General features: G+C 44.2%; 1 protein-coding gene across 1 annotated transcript; it reads left to right on the plus strand.

The window, feature by feature from the left end:
* Positions 1-334: 334 nt before the first annotated feature.
* PINLYP (phospholipase A2 inhibitor and LY6/PLAUR domain containing) lies at positions 335-21,779 on the plus strand. The gene is made up of 5 exons (XM_088449717.1): positions 335-386; positions 6,292-6,399; positions 12,997-13,149; positions 17,969-18,115; positions 21,619-21,779. The coding sequence occupies exons 1-5, from the start codon at positions 335-337 to the stop codon at positions 21,777-21,779; spliced, it is 621 nt and encodes a 206-aa protein (XP_088305843.1).
* Positions 21,780-22,633: the final 854 nt, after the last annotated feature.

Genomic DNA, 22,633 nt, shown 5'->3' on the forward strand with positions numbered 1-22,633 from the left:
AGATAATGATTAGATGTGACTTAGTGAGACGTCATCTCTGAGGTTCAGAAGTTTAATTTCTCCACCTTTCACATTGTTGAAGTTGTGCCACCGGGCCCTTATTGGGCAAACAGTAATTAAACCTGGTGCAGGGATTCATTACTGAATATCTTGGTGGTATCCACCTAGTATGTACTCTGCAAGTGGTGTTTAAAAAGGGAATAAAATAATTAGACCTTCCTGCTAATATTGTCCTCCCTCCTCTGTACCTGAGTATAAATGCCAAGCGAGGTTTGTGAGATAAACACAGGCTGCCACATCCGAATGCAGGCAGGACCCAGGCCTATGCCACACCATGAGGACGCTCCTGAGTGTCGTGTGTATCATCTCAGCCTCCATCACTGCAGGTGAGACACCTCTCTGTTTCCCATGTGTAGCCAATAATGGTTGATACGTCCTATGATGGTGCCAGGACCTGAACTTAAAGCATTAAGGGCCTGATTCTTACTACCCCCACTGGCCAAAATACCCAGGTTATTGCCGTGTCAACCCGGGTAGCGGCTCAGTGGAAAAGGGTCCTAGGAAAAAATCTCGGGTCGATTGACCTGGCATTTCTTCCCGGGTCTCGAGCAGGGTTTTATGAGCGTAAAACCCTGGTCAGGCTCAGTGGAAACGGGTTACCTTGGACTTCCGACTCGGGACCCGTTTCCCGCATGGTGATTGGCTGTCATTTGGGAGGCTGTCTGTGTAACAGCTGTCACCAGGGAGGGAGAGATTACAGCCTCCTATATGGTCTGGACTGTTCCGGTTTTTACCCTATCCCCGCTTCATAAGGGGAGGTTGTAATCTCTCCCTGCCCAGTGACAGCTGTCACAGACAGCCTCCTGAATGACAGCCCCTCCCTGGTCACTTACCTGCTCTGGTCCGGCGTTCAGGGGAGAGCAGTAGTTTCCGGCGCTTGGTGATTACATCATTGCCAAGCGCCGGCATTGCACCCGGGTGCAGTGTAAACGGCGTCAACCCGAGATATTTCCGGGTCGACGCCACAATGGAAATGGGGTAAATCCTGGGTCTGACCCGGCTTGGAACTGTGACAGACCAAGGACCATACTTGCTAACTCTCCCTGATTGTCAGGGAAACTCCTTGAAATAGTAGCAATCTCCCTGACTCCCTGAAGAGTCTAGCAATCTCCTTGATTGCACCTTACCCCCATTATGTAGCTGGTATATACTTGGGGAAGAAAAAAGAAATCCAGGATATATTTATTCAAATGGTATAATAATCAGCGCCATTCATCTCTGCGTTGATTATAAGGCACAATGATCCCTATGTCTACATGCATTTTCATATAAGGTTTCTCTTGAACACTTACATGGAAGCCCTTGTAAAACACGATAGATGACTAAGCCCTGAAAAGTATCAGTGTGTTTTCATTAACAAGTAGGTCTTACTAACTGCTTTGGGGCTCATTTACATTTCGATGTAAGGCAATGTTATGACACGCCCCTCAGATGTAGCAGTACACGCCCACTTTACCGCCGCGCTCATAGGTGTTACTTTCACATCTCCCTGAAATGCTTTTTCAAAAATAGGCAAGTGTGCCCAGGATTTTTGGTGGAAAATGTTCATCCAATGATTGACATGCTGCGGCATTTGGGGGGCGGAGCGGAGACAAGCCTGATCACCGTTTTCCGGGAGGGACGAGGCCAGGGTCTGCGGCATCGGACGCAGATTCCTGGCCTCTTATGTGACCAGCACCTGCTCAGGCTGCGGGAAGCTTCAGCTCCTGCAGCCTAACCAAACAGACAATGGTGGTCCCAGCCTGCGACGTCGGTGGCAGTGCTGGGATCACGCGGATGCAGCAAGGAGGTGGCTGACGCCTCCCTCTGCATTTGCATCTGAGATGGATGGGATTGCACATCTGCTTGTGTGCCGCTCTGCCAATCCGTCCATTTCGAGTCTGAATCAGGCCTTAAGTTCACGTACACAAGGAATTACAAAAGTGCAGGTGTGTTCCAAACCAACCAGTCAAGTTCTACCAACCATTTTCTAGAATGTACCAGATGAATGTCAGCCAGAATCTGATTGGTTGCTATGAGCAGCAGGTCTATTTTTATAAACCTGCACCTTTTTAAAATGTATTCCAAAATCTACCACTAATATTACCACCCTTGGCACCTGCTCATACTATCAATGTCAGTGTCGACACAGTTAAAAAGCCAAAAGTGGTAAAATGTGGACAGGCAACTGGTCGGCATTCTTAGAATGTCGACAGGTGAAATGTCGACATCGTCAGAATGTGGACATTAGGGGAGGGAGGTAAGGACTAATCTGCAGTGGGGAGTTAGGGTCAGGCTGCGGTGGGGGGAATAGGGTTAATCTGCAGTGGGGGGGTTAGGGTTAGGCTGTGGTGGTGGGGTTAGGGTTAGGCTATGGTGGAAGAGTTAATATTAGGCTGCAGGCGGGGGAGAGGTTAGGGTTAGGCTGCGGGGGGGGTTAGGGTGCGGTGGGGGGTTAGGATAATGCTGCAGGTGGGGGGGTTGGGGTTAGGCTGGGGGGGTTAGGGTTAGGCTGCGGTGTGAGGTTAGGATTAGGCTGCAGGCGGGAGGGGGAAGTTAGGGTTAGGCTGCAGGTGGTGGTTAGGGTAATGTTGCGGGGGTATTATGGTTAGAGAGGGTCAGGTTTAGAGGTAGGGATTAGGGTTATGGATAATGGAGAAATACTTACAGGAATGCTGGAGGATCGGAGTACTGACCCGGAAGTGAATCTCACATAACCACCTTGACCCGGAAGACACAGCTGCAGCCGCCAGGAGAAGGTACGTCACCACTGGGCCACCAAGATGAAATGTCGACATTTCAACTGCCGACACTTCGTACCCAACCCCACCTGAAGAAGGGGTCAAACCACTTAGTACATTTATAAATAGGCCAAAAACACTAAAAGGCCTGCAAATCAATGCATAATGATGAGAAAGATGGACTACTCCTCGGATGACTGAAAGAGGCTTATGTTACATTCGCAGAAGAACATAAAGTTCCGAGATACTGTAAATGGCAATAAGCAGACTTGATAGAAAACATTGACATGAGGCTGCATACACTTGCATGGCAGTCAGCAGTGACATGGTACACAATTCACATTAACAAAACTTGAAGATGAAAATATCACAGCTCACAATAATAACAACATTAATGAGATGTTATCATAAGATGATATAATAAATGTCAATGCAGTTATATCAATTGGGAGCAATTGCTTGTTATCACCTTGTACAACATATTCCCTAAAACTCACATTAAAAAAATTCATCAACTGCAAAACGGGTATGAAAAATCGCTGGTATAAATATGCATAAAATTTGGTGAAACTGTAAAATTAATAATTTTAATCTATAGTGGTACTTTTTTCCCTGTATTTCCTATAAGATAAAAAGGTAAATTGTTTGCATTGGTTGGTTGCCTTTAAGCCTAGGCCAGTAGTGGAAAAATCTGAGGGAGAAAGAGGGTAGGGTCCTCCTGATGTTCCTTCCAGTACTAGGTATTGTGGCACTATAACAGGGGAACACAGAGTGGGTTTCTCCAGCTGCAGTGCCAACCAGCCCTAATCCAGTCAGCACAAGGCTGGTATCACATGGAAAGTGGGGCCCACAAAAAGAAAAAAGGCAACCTGTTGTCTGCTGCTCTGATTTACAGAGGGACATAGGGATGGCCTTCAAATGGTTCACTATTGGTGGTTGACATCAATGACAGGAAACCATGAAAGGCCATCACTACTATCACACACTTAGTACCAGGCAGTGGCTTTGACTGAGAGGGAGGCGAGACACAGCAGGCCAATCAGGGAAGTAGGGAAGAGCTATGTGATGCACCAGGGAGCAGAGCTATGCACCACGCTCCCTTCGCTGGGGAAAAAAAGAACATTGCCACACTCTCTGCTATTGATGGTAGAAGGCCACCCCTAGCAGGATATACTTCATGTTATTCCCAGTAGTTGAGACCAATGTCCTAGATTTCATTTTCCAATCTGTAGATTGCACACTCCCCTAAAACAGGTGTGATGTCAATAAATAAAGTTATGTGATTTTGAAGTTCTGTGGATGCTTATATATAAATAGCAATGCTCTCAAACTTCTCACTTAATTTACTATTGCAATTATATGGGCTGAATTCATTCATTGATAATAGTGAGATTTTACATTAGTTAATTCAAAACCTTTAAATTCAGTAGTAAATTAACATTGTGTGCTGGGAGGAATGGTCTAGACCAGGGATTCCCAACCACGGTCCTCAAGGTACACTAACAGTCCAGGTTTTAGGGATAGCCATACTTGAGCACAAGTGACTTAATTAGTACCTTAGTTATTTTGATTAAACCATCTGTGCACAATCATGGATATCACTAAAACCAGGACCGTTAGTGTGCCTTGAGGACCGAGGTTGGGAATCACTGGTCTAGACTCTGGGCCTGATTTGGACCCGCTCGCGAGCGCAGGACGCTCGCAAGCGTTTCGATGGTGCCCGAATCCGCATGCGCACGACAGAGGGAGCTCCGTCGTGTGCATGCGCGAGACCCAGCGAGCGACGAGGAATCCGTCGCTCGGGGTCTCGCACCAAAGGGGGCGTGCTGTCGATGGTGACTGACAGCACGCCCCCTTTGGTGGGCGTGCCGGGGGCGTGGCTGCCAGACGGAGGCGTTCCCATGGGAACGCCTACCGTCTGGGGCCGGCCCCACTGACATCAGTAATGATGTCAGTGGGAGTGACTTTGGCTCTGATAGAGCCAAAATCACTCCAGCGCTTGCGGCAGCGAGACCCTACCGCAGGGTCTCGTCGCAAGCCTGATGGTCGCGATGGTCTTGACCATCGCGACCATCATCATGGACGCTCGCTATAGCTGTGGGTGGTAACCCACAGCTATGCGAGCGTCCAAGAGGCCGCTCCAAGAACAGGTAGGAGGGCCCAGATTCTGGGCGAGCGCTCTGGTCAGAGCGTTCAGCTCTGAATCAGGCCCTCTATACACTGCTAAAATACAATAATAATTATAATTAGAGATGTGTGCGGATCCCCCGTGTTTTGGTTTTGGTATTGGTTTTCGTTCTAATGGAGCATACACACGGTCAGATGTGTCAGATGAACGATTGAACGATTTGACTAACGATTTGAACGATTTTGCAAACAATTTGAATGATTTGAACTCCGAACGATTTTTGATTGCATTAAAATGACTGAAATCGTCCAAAACTGACTGCAAAGACATCAGATGTCAGATATCGTTATCTGACCATCGGGAACTCGCATGGTTCATCGTTCATCATTCAAACATGTCAGATATGACAGATTTTCCTTCAGATATGAACAATTGAACAATTTTTTTAATCGTTACCGTTCAGATCTGAAGAAAAATCTGACCGTGTGTATGCTCCATTATTCATCATCGTGTTTTAGTTTTTGACAAAACCACCCTCAAGTGTTTAGGTTCAAATTCGGTTTTGGTTCAGTCTCGGATTCCTTAAAAATAGATCGAAATCGTTAAAAATCAATAAAAAAATTGATAAACCAGCTATTTTGGACCTGCTTATATGCAATCCAAAGCCCCAGTTCGGTTTTTAAATTCGAGTTCCGGACTGACTGCAGAACCGAAGCGGGACTCGGAACCCCAAAGTGATTCTGAACTAGGTATCGAACCCCTAAATTCGGGTGTGTTTGTAATTCATGAGAACCGAACCACACAACTCTAATAATAATACATATTGCGTACTGTATAAGTAAAATGATTTGAAAGTGGCACTGTATATACCTTATGTCTAAAACAATATAGGAATGAACGCCTGGGATGATTTAGGAATGAACACCTGGGATGATTTAGGAATGAACGCCTGGGATGATTTAGGAATGAACACCTGGGATGATTTAGGAATGAACACCTGGGATGATTTAGGAATGAACACCTTGGATGATTTAGGATGAACGTCTGGGATGATTTAGGAATGAACGCCTGGGATGATTTAGGAATGAACACCTGGAATGATTTAGGAATGAACACTTGGGATGATTTAGGATGAACGCCTGGGATGATTTAGGAATGAACACCTGGGATGATTTAGTAATGAACGTCTGGGATGATTTAGGAATGAACGCCTGGGATGATTTAGGAATGAACGCCTGGGAGGATTTAGGATGAACGTCTGGGATGATTTAGGAATGAACGCCTGGGATGATTTAGGATGAACGCCTGGGATGATTTAGGAATGAACACCTGGAATGATTTAGCATGAACGCCATTACAATTCCCCGGCTTCCTGTCTTTCAGGTAACTGCATAATGTGTGTCGAGTGCTCTAATAACAACGGCCTGGACTGCTATGGTGATTTAGTGACCTGTGGAGCCTGTCTGACAGTACTCAAAGAGGAAAGATATGGTAAGAAAAACTCTCTACATTCACATCATCAACGTTCATCCTAGACTGCCTCTTATTAATCTGTATGTGTGATTAATAATATAAGTACATCAGCTGGAAAATATGTTCCCTGTTCCGTGTCATCCCCGTGGCTGTAAAGACCTTTGTAACACTTAAGCTGGGTATACACCATGAGATATATCATACTATATATCGCCCCAATGCACATTGGAACAATATATCACACACATCGTATAGTGTATACGCCTGATCCGTCGTTCCCGGATGTCGTTCATTGAATCATCCCATCTGCTGTGCTACACATCAGATGGGACGATGCAATGAACAACGCTATTTAGTCCCATGCAGCATGTAACGATACATCACACCATTGTATGGTGGATCGTGCATTGTGTACAGTGCGCACAATGTATTGTTACATCGATCATCACAATGCTGGGTCGCGCCATCGGGCACCAACATATTAATCAGTACTGTACATTGAGGGGATTAAACTAGCATACAATGACACAGTAGATACAGGTGACTCTGCCCAAACGATCGTGCAGTCTGAGTTTATTATGCATAAATAATAACCCTGGTGCCGGAGAGTTAGTTCTAGATGGTACCTTGGCCCTCATTCAGAGCCGTACGCTCTGAGCAGAGCGCACGCTCTGAATGAGGGCCGTCCTCCATAATTATGGAGCGTCCTCCTGGACGCTCGTATAGCTGTGGGTCACCACCCACAGCCTATACGAGCGTGCAGGTTGATGGCCGCGATGGTCTTGACCATCGCGACCATCGCCACTGCGAGCCGTAGCCTGCGGTTGAGTTTTTCAACCGCAAGGCCCGGAGTGATTTTGGCTCTATCAGGGCCAAAATCACTCCCACTGACATCACTAGTGATGTCAGTGGGCCGGCTTCTGACGGTAGGCGTTTCCTTGGGAACGCCCCCGTCAGGGAGGCACGCCCCCGGCACGCCCACCAAAGGGGGCGTGCTGTCAATCAACATCGACAGCACACCCCCTTTGATCAGACACAACGAGCAAAGGAAAGTCCTTCGCTCATCGCGTCTGGCGCATGCGCACGACGGTGCTCCCGACGTCGTGCGCATGCGCAGTGCACAACATCGACCCACTTGCGAGCGGACAGCCGCTTGTGAGTGGGTCTGAACCAGCTTTACTAGCACACAAATAAGGTAAATATATTTATATTACTGCATTCCTATACACTTCACTACACGGGGCAGATAAAATTAATCAGAGAGAGTCCTTATGCAGACTTAGGCTGCGGCTTTGAGACATTGGCGAGTTCCGTGCGAGACTGCCCAACATTATAAAGTAGCAGTCTTTTATTAGGCAAAACCAGGTTGATTAAGACGTTGGGTATTCTCGCACGGGACACGCCGATGTCTCAAAGCCGCCGCTTGTAACATTTACCCCGGTATGCAGTCAGAAAGTTGAGGGTCACTACAACCACGTTCACAATGTTGACACCAAAACATCGACTGTTATGTCAACATCTGGAAAATGTCGACATGGACAGAATGCTGACATATTAAATGTTGATGTAGTGAAAATGTCGACATTAGCATTAAGGCTAGTGTTAGGGTCAGGCTTTGGTTTAGTGGTTAGGGTTGTTGGTTAGGGCTAGGAGTTAAGGTTAGTGTGAGGGCATATTCTTAAACTACACTGTCAACATTGTGACCATTGTGATAGTGTTGACATGATGAATGTCCACTGTCAACCTAATATTCTGAACTGCTACAGACAACAATGTAAATGTGAGAATGAGGTGAAATAAGGGTGCTCGCCTTCAGGACCCGTTTCCAATCGCAGTTGGTCCCGGAGTTCGTGATCGGCAGCTGTAGGAGGAAATGGACAATGCAGATATCTGTTTTTTTATCAGACTAATCTCTGTGCTCGGTGCTCAACCTAACTCCCAGTGTCCCTGGAACCTCTCTGTGTGAAGTGTGATGACCAGCTGGAGCCTTCCCAGTCTGTTCTCCAGCACAGCAGCCTCACGCATACTGCTTAGTGCAGTTACGATTGAGACGCACGTTATCAGAAATGTATTGGAGATATGCTGGGTGCTCCTGGGCGGGGTCAGGGAGGTGGCTAGTCAGATGCACAAAGATGGTCCGCCTCATGGGCGTGTTATGGGTGTGTCACAGGCAGTGGGAGTGGCTACAAACTCAGACAAATCATGGCTCACATTGTAGGTCATACTCAGAAGGAGGCCTGTGGCATCATGAGGGAGGCACGCACTGGGTTGTGGTGACACCAAAATGCTGGCTCCTCTGCAGTGACAGGAGCCGGGTGCTGCAGTGTGACATTCTCCTGCAGCACCCGACTCTTGTCATGGAGGAGGAGCTGACAGTGCAGACTGCCTAGTCTCCGGGGGAAGCCCAGAGTCTCCGGCGATGCTGGGTTGCCCCCGGAGTGAAGTAATCAGGATCCCCCTCGAGGTCACGCCCCTTTATTTTAGGTCATGCCCACTTTCCAGTTGCGGTTGCGAGCATTGGGTGTCACCAGACCCAGTGACACCTTTGAATGGAGATGTTGCACATAGCAACCAATCAGATTCGAGCTATTATCTTCTTGTAGGTGCTAGATAAATGATACAAAGAATCTGATTGGTTGCTATGGGCAATAACTCAACTTCTAAAAGCCCGCACTTTAGCAAATATACCCCTTAGTCTCCTCCTGCCAACTCAATATTCTGGGATATTGCACATTGTCATTTATTGCTCACAGGTCAGAGGCGAATTACGTGTTTATGGAGGGACCACTTTTTGGGGGCGCGCCTGTCTACAGTGTTAACCGGTTGCTTTGCCCCAGGGCCATCAAAAAAGTAAAATCCTTTAGGTGATATGAGGAGTTTTAGTATATGCCATTTTCAGCTGTTCTATTTAACTGTTGGTTAATTGTTGCGTACAAGTTGTTCTGACCTCGCTCCGTCTGCCTCTATCATGAATAATTTGCTAGAATGTTGCCAGCTGGATATTATTTGAACAACAGGTAATTCTCAAAGCACCTGTGACCTTTTCATGTGCAAAAATATCAGCAGCGATACTGTTACTGAGACCCTAGTGCCAATGGACAAAGGGCGGGCTGTATTAATGTCAGAGCTCTGAAAACTGCCATTTCCGGAGGTTTGACCGCATTTCCCAAATGTAAGAAACTCTCTCACTCCGGAGCTCGCTACAAAAGGGGCGGCTGTCGATGTTGATCGACAGCTCGCCCCTTTTTGAAGGCGGGCGGGGGGGGGGTGGTTTCCAAAACGGAGGCGTTCCTTGAAGAACGCCTACCATTTTGTGGGCGGCCGCACTGACATCATCAGTGATGTCAGTGGGGAGCTTCCTGCTCCATCAGAGCAGAAAGCTCCCTGGGGCTTACGAGTGCCCAGACCCAACCTTAGGGTCTGGTCGCAAGCCCCGATGGTCGCGATGGTGATCACCATCGCGACCATCACCCTGGTCGCCAGCTAAGCTGTGGGTGCGACCAGGAGGCCGCACCAAAAAAAAAGAAGCGCCCTCCCTCATTCAAAGAGAGCGATCGCTTCTTGCAACCGCCTCTGAATGAGGTCCTATATGGGCAGCTTTATGCAACAGTAATTAGAAAAGACACTAGTTTTAATTGGAGCCCTTATTGCACTTAATACTCACCATATATAGTTCCTTGAGAGGGATTTGGGGGAGTATACATCCTATAGATACAGCCTCAGAGGAGACTAACTAAATAAGATTCAGGATTAATCTATATTCAGTTGCCAAAAATAAGAAATGAGGGTCAGTAACAGGCACTATCAGACTATCTGCCTTTATGTGCCTGTATGATCACAGCTAGGTTTTCTACAGTCTGGCAACATAACACAATGAGGATCTGGGAGTTGGATATACTTTTCACAGAGACTCGTATACAGAGGTAATAACTATAAGCAGTGACAAAGCATAGTCTCACGTGGATAAGGACACAAAGTAACACGGTGTATCAGCAGACTGACCCTAGCAGACCACTAACCAGCCAAAGGATACTCACAGAGACTAGTATACAGAGGTAATAACTATAAGCAGTGACAAAGCATAGTCTCACGTGGATAAGGACACAAAGTAACATGGTGTATCAGCAGACTGACCCTAGCAGACCACTAACCAGCCAAAGGATACTCACAGAGACTAGTTATATGATGTGAGACTGGGGATATATAAAATGAACCATCTGTCATGTAAAATTGCCTGAGTTCTACCTACATGGTTAGTAGGAAAGAGTTTTGATAATATGTCTCTGTACAACATACATATGTTGCTAATGTATATTTAAAGGTGCATACACACACAACGATTTTTTGAACGATTATAGATAACAATATCGTTTATCATTCAATCATTGAAAAAATCGTTCGCTTTCTGAGTTAAAACGATGAACAATAATCGTTCATGCGCATTCACGTTTGTAGTTTGTAGTTCAGTCAGACTGACCAACTGAACGATTTTTATTAAGGGAATATGCAACAATCGTTTGTAGTTCAAAAAAATCGTTCATTACACTTTAAAAAATCCGACAGATAATCTGACAGAAAATCGTTCATAAATCGTTGGTAACAAAATCGTTGTGTGTGTATGCAGTATAAGAGTAAGACATCCATAATCTGTTAGAATCCAATATGGATGAAGGGGCCTCATAAAATTGTAAGTCACTCTGTATAGTTGTTATTATTTTGCAGCTAAAAGGAATATCTCCTGTGGGCAGATTATCCCACTAACTCAGAGGAAGGGAATGTGTTATATGTTACTAAACGTGTTCGTGTAATATCCTGTAGGAATATTTTTTGTCTGTGAATTCATCTTATTGTATGCAACAGATTTACTGGTAATTCAAGGTACGGAATGTAACTGTATGCTAAGTTCCATATGTACTTAACCATTAATATAAACAGGTTTTATTTCTGTAACAAATGGAGTGGTTACTTGTTTGATCATAAGCGGGGAAATAATTATTATATCCAATGTTTCATTCTAGTAGTAATTGCTTTACTATGCAACATTAGGATCTATGGGTACATAGACTAACGGGAAATACTAAACCAGTTATATATACTATAACATTTAAATGGGTTTTCCCAAGTAGGCCCTAATTGACTACTATTACTTGGGTGGAGGCACTGATTCAATAGTATGTGTACCACTTAGTGGGAAGATATAATTAGGTACCCTAAATCACAAGGGCGTTAGTAATCTGGTGACCCTTTATCGCCAAGGATAGTCGATATAAAACACATCTGCTTTGATAAAATATCTCTGTAAAATCTTAATTCCACTTTAAAACATCCGAGTTGCCCATTTTTCTGCCACATACAGATGAGCCATTGGTACCTGTCTGCATCAACTTGTCACCCATTAACGTGTGAGCCGGTGCCGAGGTACCTTACGAATTGGCCACTTCTGTACACCTACAATAGCACAAAAATAGTTCTTTATTTCTGCCAATTATGTACCAATTTCTCTGAAAATAATGCAATAATTAAAATAATGACTATATTAATGACTATAAATTATCACTATAAATAATGACTATAAATAATGATTAAAAAATAATGACTATAAATAATGACTATTATAATGACTATAAATAATGACTATAAACAATGACTATTTTAATGACTATAATAATGAGTATAATAATGATTATAAACAATAACTATTTTAATGACTATAATAATGACTATAAATAATGACTATAATAATGACTATAATTACTATAATAATGACTATAAATAATGACTATAATAATGACTATAATTACTATAATAATGACTATAAATAATGACTCTTATAATAACTATAATAATGACTATAATAATGACTATAAATAAAGATTATAATAATGACTATAAATAATGACTATAATAATGACTATAAATAATGACTATAAATAATGACTCTTATAATGACTATAATAATAACTATAATTACTATAATAATGACTATAAATAATGACTCTTATAATAACTATAATAATGACTATAATAATGACTATAAATAAAGATTATAATAATGACTATAAATAATGACTATTATAATGACTATAATAATGACTATAATAATGACTATAAATAATGACTATAAATAATGACTCTTATAATGACTATAATAATGACTATAATTACTATAATAATGACTATAAATAATGACTCTTATAATGACTTTAATAATGACTATAGATAAAGACTGTAATAATGACTATAATAATGACTATTATAATGAGTATAATAATGACTATTATAATGACTATAATAATGACTATAAATAATGACTCTTATAATGACTTTAATAATGACTATAAATAAAGACTGTAATAATGACTATAATAATGACTATTATAATGAGTATAATGATGACTATTATAATGACTATAAATGACTATAAACAATGACTATTTTAATTACTATAATAATGACTTTAATAATGACTATTATAATGACTATAATAATTACTATAATAATGACTATAAATAATGACTATTTTAATGACTATAATAATGACTATTATAATGACTATAATAATGACTATTATAATGACTATAATAATTACTATAAATAATGGTGTCCTCCTAACAGGAAGTGAAAACATAACGTACTCGGTGAAGAAAACATGTGATTTGTCCTCATCGGCGTGGAACTATACATACAGTTTGTCGTCAGAGAACTTCACCACAAGCTACATGTCTTTCAGCTGTGACACCGACCTCTGCAACAACCAGACTGCCCAGGGTAAGAGGACCGCCTAGGGGGCACAAATAGTTTTTGTATCATGGCTGTCTCCACAATAACTCTAGAACTCTAGTAGCCCTTAGATAACCTATGATAAAGGCCAAGTAAGGGCAAATAAATATTTGTACATTTCATGTAGTAAAAGATCAAGCAGTTATATCCTCATGCTCCTAAGCAAGATTATACAAGCAAGTCACTGACTATCAGGCATTGTGTACGTGAGAATAAGTACTGTCTGTGGGGTAACTGGATGTTAGAGTTGGGACCCACTAGGTAACCCAAGGTACTGTACCTTAGGTAGAAGTATCGCACAGATAAGACTTCATGGAAGATACATTATTATTAGAGATGTGTGGTGACTCCTGTGTTTTGGTGTTGGTTTTGGATATGGATTTGGTTTTATAAAACCACGCTCAAGTGTTTTGGTTTTGGATCTGGATTTTTTTAATCATTTTTTTAAATATGATAAAAAAAATTAAAAAAACCCAGCTAAAATCATCAAATTTTTGCAATACAATACCGAATTAGGATTTAAAATGCAAATTCCAAACCGCTGGAAGATCAGATCTGTGTCTCATCCAAATCTAACATGTGATTTATCCAGATCTCTTCAGGAGATCAGAACTGCGACTCCAGTCTGTCTGGATTCAAGAAATTTGGGTGGATTCGGATCTCTGGAGAACCGAGCCATACAGCTCTATTTATTATATGTTAAGGTTGCAATAAAAAACAATATGATATGAAAATATGAAATAGCAGAGTAATTGGTGTCTTAAACACTCACCAGGTGAATCACCACAACTCCTAGGGGGTAAATTTACTAAGATTCGACATGGTCCCGATTTTCAAAGTGATTTATCTCGCTAGTACTCACCAAAACTCGGGTGATTTAATCCCTTTTTTTTAACCATATTTACCAACAGGCGATTTGAGGCTAAACGAGTTGGCCAATGGTGAAGCAGAACGAAATATCTCTCCCGAGTATCTCGTTTTGCAGGAGATTGTTCACCCGAGATAAATGTGTAGAGTTCCACTGTAAATTTAAGAACCAGCAACCGGCAGAAGGGACAGGGCTGGTTTTAAATATACGTAGAAAAAAAATGACGTGAGATTCCACGTATATTTAAAACCAACCCTGGACCCTTTCTAGCGGGGGGCTGAGGGGTGCCCTTTCACCGGGCCCCCCAGCCGCAGCATCAGTCCTGAGCGCTAGTCAGCCCAGGCCAGGGATCCCTGGGGAGTTGAGTACCCCTCCAATAAAGGGTTCCTCCTCTCTAGGGCACCCCTGGCCTAGGCTGATAGCCCGGGGCTATCCAGGGGAAGATAGTGGTAGGGGTCTATGCTTAACGGATGTGGCCAGCCTACAGAGGGGGGTTGTGGCCAGCCACCACAGATGCGTGGCTAACCATTGTAGAGGACATAGCCTGCAGACAACATGGATACTACAGTGCATGGTGTGTTCATCCATGTTCCTGCTCTGCCAGGTAACTGACTCTGTGATAGAGTAACATTTTATATAATTCAAGTGCACGGTCTGAAACCGGACATTAGAAGAGGAGATGGGACCCTCAGGCCCCTGTGGGCCAGTCCAATCCTGACCCCACCCCTTAATGGCGGCTCCATAACAGCTGCGTGGGTCGCTATGGCATTACTTACACCCTGTCACCACATCGTATAGATTGCAGTGTATATTTAGAAATCTGTTAATAGGGATATATGGATTAATATAGGTGCAAAAAGAAAAAGGAGCTGGGTCCTATAACGACCAATTATAATTTTTCACTTGTCTATGGGAGTTCAAAAAATGAATGCACACGTGATTGGTTGCAATGGGCAAACCCTACCTTCCCAATTGCAGTAGTTTTATACAAATGTCTCCTGTGCTGATACTCAGTAATATGTTAATGGATTTAATGTTAAAATACACTCAACGAGCCCAACACTCATTTCTGTATCAAATATGTACCCAGACTAGATGGGTATGCACCTAGCGCTCACTTGGTGTGACTATTCTAAAAGGTCGGACAGCAAGGTACTAGAGAGATACCCCTTGTATGTATCTCACGGTCAATGTAAATAAGGAATTGTATGTGTGAACATACAACAAAGTAGACCTGTGTTGTAACAATAATAATCAAAAATAAATGGATGTCACAGTAAGTGGTATTAAATCTAGTTTAATGAGTGTATACAAACTGAATAAAACATGAATAATGTAACTGTTTCTTGGTAAAGATGATCAGGGGCGCACAGATAGTGCATGCAGTTGCAACCAAAAGTGATGTGTAGATATGAGAGAGTGATGGCAGCGTTAAGGAGGTACAAATGGGCAGAGTCTGTAAGGGCAGGCATCCCTGCCCCTTACTAAAGTCGCTGGTCCCTTGAGCTGAATTGAAAAGTCAAAAACGGAAGTCCTTTGAAGCAGATGAGGCCTCACCTGTCTTTAGATGTCCTATGTCGGCGTCTTCTTCCTGATGATGGTGCGGGCCTGCTGTCGGTAGGCGTACGCATGCGCTCACGACCGGTGTCTCCCTACGGTATGTTCCTAGCCTAGGCTGCTATTGGTTACACAGCATCTAGAGATGCCGCGAGCCAGATAGTACCCGGCTCTGGTAGTGCCGTATGTGAGTGCCGGTGTGTGCGCCTCGCCGCTGCCTATGGGTCCCCACAAAGTGACCTGGAACTTGTGTCACTTCCAGTCAGGGGAATAGCAAGGGTGGTTCCAGTGGAGCATGAGCTCCGGGCGCCAAAATGGACAGAGGGCGCCATCCAGGGTCCCGGAATTCATGGGGAACTGCACAGTATGACGGCCACATGTTAGTTTTATCTCGGTTTGTTTGCTCTATATCCTAAATAAATTATTATCAGTTACTACTTTTCATGCTCCCACAAGCTGCCCAGATGCCTCCCCTCCGGCCCTCCCTCCTCTGTGATCATCTTCTGTCACCTCCCCTTTCCTGTCACATTGATTACATTCACTTCTCACCTCTTTAATTCCCTCCCCTATCTACCCTGTGATTGGCTCATTACCCCTCCCCTCTCCTTTACGTATTGGCTTCTGTCACCACCCCTCTCTGATCAACTCTTTGCCCCTGTCCTCTCCTTTACTTGTTGGCTTGTGCTTCAATGGACTTAATAGTTACACAGGTAAAATCCTAAACTTCAATGATAAGGTATGAGATTAAAAAGAGTCACTGCTTTGCTATATAAAGTAATGGAGGTGTTCCCAGGCATGACCACACAGTGTTATTGAAAGATCTTTTAAAAATTATTAGGAGACTTGGAATAATAATAATGGTGGGAGACAGAACATGACATGGTTAGTAGTACTCACATTAATATAGGTACAATGTATATTTGCTAAGTAGGAGCATAGCTGAGAAGGGAGCTTCCTATAGGTGTTACCACTCCAGTGACAGGTGCTTGGGGCAGTAATTGCAGTAATAAGCTGTGCACCCTGTGGAATCTCACTCTAACACATGTATTCTGTAAATTTAAGTTACATGATCAGAATATATAATACAATCTGCTCTACTGACTAATAATAATGATTTGAAGGAGATAAAAGTCAGATCCTAGGTGCTATACATAAATAAAGCAGTGACAAAGGAGCTACCGCTTAATGTCAGATAGTGCATCACCGAAGCGTTCTATTCCCCCAATAGGACCTCCATGCCCCAGCGTGATACTGCCACTGTTTGCTGTTTTCTCTTCACTTCAGTATTCCCCCGCAGGCTGGCCATGCCCCACTGGCACAGTTCAGTACAGGGAGGGGGGGCGCTATGACATGCAATTTTTCCGGGCGCCATGGTTCCACGCTACTCCTCTGCTTCCGGCTCAGCGGTGTCGGTGGACCCCGCGAACCTGAAGTGATCCGGTTCCGGAGCTAGCTGCGTGCTCGACTCACCCGTTGGTGAGGAGGCTTCTTTCCGGGTATATCCTCGGGGGTATAGTATGTAGATGTCCACGGTTCCTCCTATGCATCTCGCCCATCCGGCCTTCCTGAGGGAGTAATATAACTGCATGCACTATCTGTGCGCCCCTGATAATCTTTGCCAAGAAACAGTTAAATTATTCATATTTTATTCAGTTTGTATACACTCATTAAACTACATTTAACACCACTTACTGTGACATCCATTTATTTTTGATTATTATTGCTACAACACAGGCGCAGGTCTACTTTGTTGTATGTTCACACATACAATTCCTTATTTACAACACTCATTTTTGCCAGATGACTCTGTGCAGCACCTGGAAAATTACAGTGTTCTTGAGCAATTAGTAAACTGGCAAGCAGAACAAAAATGCCCGGGGACAGAGGTGATGTGGGAGGTGAGGTAGGTGACACCGCCTGCAGTCTGAGCTATATCTGCGCTTAGAACGTAAGAGGCACAAAAAACGTATTAATTATCAGAGCAAACATTATTTATTAAGGGGGCATAAATAATTATCTTATGCGAGCAAAATTATTTTATGTATCCTTTATAAGGGGGGGCAAATTAATGTATGATTATATTAAGGGGGCAATGATATAACATTATATTTACTAATTATATTATGGGGGCAATAATATTTGATTGCTAACATTTTATTTATGACAGGCAGCACTTTTAGTTTCATGATGGGGTACCACTTATAGCGCACCTTTGTGGCATGATGGCACTTGTAGTGCCACACGTGTGCACTGATCTTGCTCACATGGAAACGCTGCATTTGTCCATGCAGCAAATACGTGGGTTGGACAGGGGTCATGGATCAGCAAATTGTGTTTCTTTCATTCTACGACTAATCTTCATTTCACACTTTGCATTCTCAGTTATTCCTCGGAACAACACGGAAAATGGCATTGTGTGTCCGTCATGCCAGACGACAGATGCAGAGAGCTGTGTGGCCAATGGCACCATACCATGCACGGGCTCTGAGACCAGATGTCTCATGTTTACAGGGCAATACGTTCTGCAAGGTATGACCTGCTGTTTCCAGAGAACTGGGAATTTCAATTTGACTCCTCTAAAGCAAGCTAAGTATGCATTTGTGATGTCACTAACGTTCAATGGCCTGGTTCAGCCATGCCGGACACAGATTCCCACTTATCGTGAATATGCACGTGCGCAGGACCCATTCTGCGCATGTGCCATGCAGCCTATGGCTATAAAGCACAGCCCCTGACCGTCCGCGGCCACGCTACAGTCCCTGCGCACCCAAGTAAGAGAGAGGGAGGGAGGAAGGGGAGAGTTGGGGGCATCAGAATGATTATATGTTACCCCCCAACGTAAAATCGTTCTGACACTCCTGGCATCAGTGGATATCAATCACTGCAACAATGTAATAAGATGGTAATTAGCATGTTCCTTGGTTGACCAGGTACAAGACTTGGGTTTGTGTGTCCAGCAATAGGAGTATTGTTACCAGAAGGTGGCCAGGTGGATAGCCCACAGGCAAAAGAAGTCCTTTGCTTTATGATGTGGCTTCTTATAATTTCCTGGACAGATGACACTGGAAAAATAAAGTCCCAAAAGCAGCCGTATTATAACCCCAGGGAAACGTGTTAGCTGTGCAGATACTCCCCCAGTACGACAAGGGGAACCGGTGAGACTTATTTGCCCACTAGCTGGGTTAGGGTTCTGGGTTTGGGTTAGCGGTAGGGTTATGATTATAGTGAGGCTTACCTGAATCATACTTTGTCAGCATCCATACCAAGTCAACATTTTCTCAGTGTCAACATGGTGAATGACAAATACTGAACGCAACAGAGGAAACAAGACCCTATTGTCCAGCAACAATGTGCCTCCTCCCAATAGTGAAGCATGGTATGGAAACTGTCAGGATTTTATTAGTTCACCATCATTGTAGCAACACTTTCTAAATATTACCAGGAGAATGACAGCGTATGTCAGGGTTTCTCTTAATGAGCTGATCATACATTGGTAGAACTAATCTAATAACATTGGCTGCTCAATGAGGAAAAGCACCAATGACCAGTAGACAAGGTCACCCATGATTGACCAGTAGATAGGAACCTACCACTGACCCACCACTGACCAGTAGATATGGTCCCCCACCACTAATCCATCACTGACCAGTAGATATGGTCACCCACTACTGACCCATCGCTGACCAGTAGATATGGTCCCCCACCACTAACCCATCACTGACCAGCAGATATGGTCACCCAGTACTGACCCATCACTGACCAGTAGATATTGTCCCCCACCACTGACCCATCACTGACCAATAGATATGGTCATCCACTACTAACCAGTAGATTAGTTACCCCACCACTGACCTATCACTGATCAGTAGATAGGATCCCCCATCAATGACCAGTAGATATGGTCACCCACCACTGACCCATCACTGGCCAGTAGATATGGTCACCCACTAATGACCAGTAGATTAGGTACCCCATCACTGATCAGTAGGTATGGTCCCTCACCACTGGCTCATCACTGACCAGTAGATATGGAAACCAACTAATGACCAGTAGATAAAAATAGGACAATTCAGCAATACCACTCCAAAATGGAGAATTAATATTACCTAATACTGCATTAATATTATTTCAACAGTTTTAAACAAAGTAGATCTATGTTTGTATTATAAAGCAAGAATCCGAGTCCCTGAGAATTCTACCCTTGGATACTGCACAAATTAGTTTCTTCACCCTGTCATTACACGGGGATTGCTAAAACTACAGTTATTTATTTTTGTTATGTCTCATCTACCTATATTTTACATTAAATATAATATAAAGGGTTACGTTTTAAAATAAATTCCTAGTACTGATCTATAAAAGTGCCCCCCACCAAGCAGTGCTTCTTTCTCCTCGTTCTCCAATGAGTGCTGGGGTACGCCACCAACATCAACTTGTGGAGAACTCATCTCCTAAATGATGAGTAATTATGGGAAATCCAATATCTGGTACCAGAGCCATAACTAGACTTTTTGGTGCCCTGTGACAGAGGGCCTAATTCAGACCCGCTCGCGAGCGCTGAGCGCTCGCAAGCGGGTCGATGTTGCCCAAGTGCGCATGCGCACGAGGGAGCCGGCTCCGTCGTGCGCATGCGCGGGACCCGAATAACGACGGCCAAGCCGTCGTTATGGGTCTCGCACCAAAGGGGGCGTGCTGTCGATGGTGATTGACAGCACGCCCCCTTTGATGGGCGTGCCGGTGGCGTGGCTGCCCAGACGGAGGCATTCCCATGGGAACACCTACCGTCTGGCGCCGGCCCCATTGACATCACTAGTGATGTCAGTGGGAGTGCTTTTGGCTCTGATCTTTGGGAGAGCTTTGGCTCTCGTCGCAAGCCCGATGGTCGCGATGGTCTTGACCATTGCGACCATCATTTTGGCCGCTCGCTTTAGCTGTGGGTGGTTACCCACAGCTATGCGAGCGGCCAGGAGGCCACTCCAAAAAGGAGCAGGGACGGCCCTGATTCAGAGCGAGCGCTCTGTCAGAGCGTCCGGCTCTGAATCAGGGCCAGAGAGAGCATTGCCCCCCCCCCCCATTTTTTAAATAGGGACATAAGATAGTGCACCTGAAAAATGGCCATGGCCTCATGGGGAAGGGCCAGGGAAGAGATAGGGCAGCCAGGAGATGCTGGGGATAAAAGACGAGGAAGCTACAAGTGAGAATGATAATAAACAGGAAAATTGACAGGCCCAAACAGCGCCACCTGCCCTGCGGTGCCCTGTGCCATGGCACTGGTCACACTACCCTAGTTACAGCCCTGTCTGGTACTTTCCCCTATTCGTGTTAGTTAATTTACCTTTATGTAAAAACGCATATTAAACTTTACTACAATCTAGTGCGGAGTCTTCTATATTCTGTATACAGTAGTTGGGTGCAATCATTCAAAAATAGCTACAGTATACTGTTTGACATCATCACAAAAAAGGAAAACAGTATACGATTTGTAGGTCTCAGCTTTGCAGCCACATTTACAGCCAGAATAAGGACCACGTGGACCCTACTGTGATAAGTGACGGAGGTGTGGCCAGTGCTATGTGGGTGTGGTCAGTGCCATGTGGGTGGGTACACCCCTACACTATCAGCTCCAACATCTCCCTAAATACTTAAAAGTAGAAAAATTGCATCATTCTATGATAAAAAATAGAAATATAATTTAATACTTATGATGTACGGCCGACCGTGTGGTAAGCTGGGTGGCTAGTCATCATCAGGCTGACATGATGGGCCTATTTTGATGTGGAGGCCTGGAGCTATAGTCCCATCCACCCCATTGGTAATCTGTCCCTGATACTATAACTGACAACCAAAGGACCCAGAGGTGGTCCTGACCCACAGGTGGTGCAACACTGCACTAGAAGACTCAAGTACATTAAACGTATACATTGATGGCGTCAGCACTGGTCAGTAAATTTGGAAAACTCTTTTTAGGCACATTTGAGAGTTCACATAGGGCAGACAGTATTACTAACCAATCATTATTTCTGTGTCTCCAGGACGCTGTCAGGCATGCGCATTCCAGGGCTGTGTGACCAACAGTGTCTGTGAGCAAACTGATAATATATTGGAGCGCCCCGAATCATCGATATGTGGGAACAGCACCCTACACTGCTCGGACAGCCGCAGCACCACTCCGATTGCCCTGATGGTGCCGTAGCTGTCTATATTCATGTATCAACAGCAATCAAGAAAAGACATTTAAATATGTACCCCATCTAGTTTTCCTTTACCAGTCTGATGGGGAACATGTATGTGTTGTTTTGTTTTTTCAGGGATCGTTAGATTTTTCTGGAACGTAGAAGAGTGAACGAATTACTTTTCCCATTATGTCATGTTAGTTGTAGTATAATGAGTTTCCTATAATAACCTGGTGGTTATATTCATAAAGTGCAGACCTGCATCCATGCTTGTGTGTCTTTTGTGATGTGGTTACATGGTTCTAAAACAGAAAACTGGGGGTTCCTTGTGACTTGGAGTCTGCTCAGTCTATAAAAGTCGTCTCTCATTGTTCATTTTTTTTGGTGGCTGCACAGCAACCTATTTCTGTTTAAGTAAATGTGCCTGTTTATGAACACACATAGGTGACCGCCCACATTAAGGACCTCATTCAGACCCGGTCGCAAGCACTGCGCTTGCAACCGGGTCGATGTTTTGGTCGCACTGCGCGTGCGCAAGCCCCGGAGCGAGAGGGAAACTCTCTCGCTCTGGAGCTCACTACAAAAGGGCCGGCTGTCGATGTTGAGTGACAGCTCGGCCCGTTTTGTAGGCGTGGCGGGGGAGTGACGGAACGCTTGCCGTTTTGTGGGTGGCCCCACTGACATCAGCAGTGATGTCAGTGGGGAGCTTCCTGCTCGATCAGACCAGGAAGCTCCCTGGGGCTTGCAGTTGCTGAGACCCAACCTTAGGGTCTCGTCGCAAGCCCCGATGGTCAAGACCATCGCAACGATCACCCTGGTCGGTCGCTAAGCTGTGGGTGGTAACCCACAGCTTAGCTACTGACCAGGAGGCCAC

The sequence above is a fragment of the Taudactylus pleione genome, unplaced genomic scaffold (genome assembly GCF_031769625.1).
Source record: "Taudactylus pleione unplaced genomic scaffold, aTauple2 ptg000494l, whole genome shotgun sequence".
In the NCBI taxonomy this organism is placed as follows: Eukaryota; Metazoa; Chordata; class Amphibia; order Anura; family Myobatrachidae; genus Taudactylus; species Taudactylus pleione.

What these genes read in the sequence shown, in the direction of transcription:
- PINLYP (XM_088449717.1), top strand. Translation starts at nt 335, where the DNA reads ATGAGGACGCTCCTGAGTGTCGTGTGTATCATCTCAGCCTCCATCACT. An exon ending in CTCAGCCTCCATCACTGCAG is followed by an intron (nt 387 to 6,291) that starts GTGAGACACCTC and finishes CCTGTCTTTCAG; the next exon opens with GTAACTGCATAATGTGTGTC. An exon ending in AGGGCAATACGTTCTGCAAG is followed by an intron (nt 18,116 to 21,618) that starts GTATGACCTGCT and finishes CTGTGTCTCCAG; the next exon opens with GACGCTGTCAGGCATGCGCA.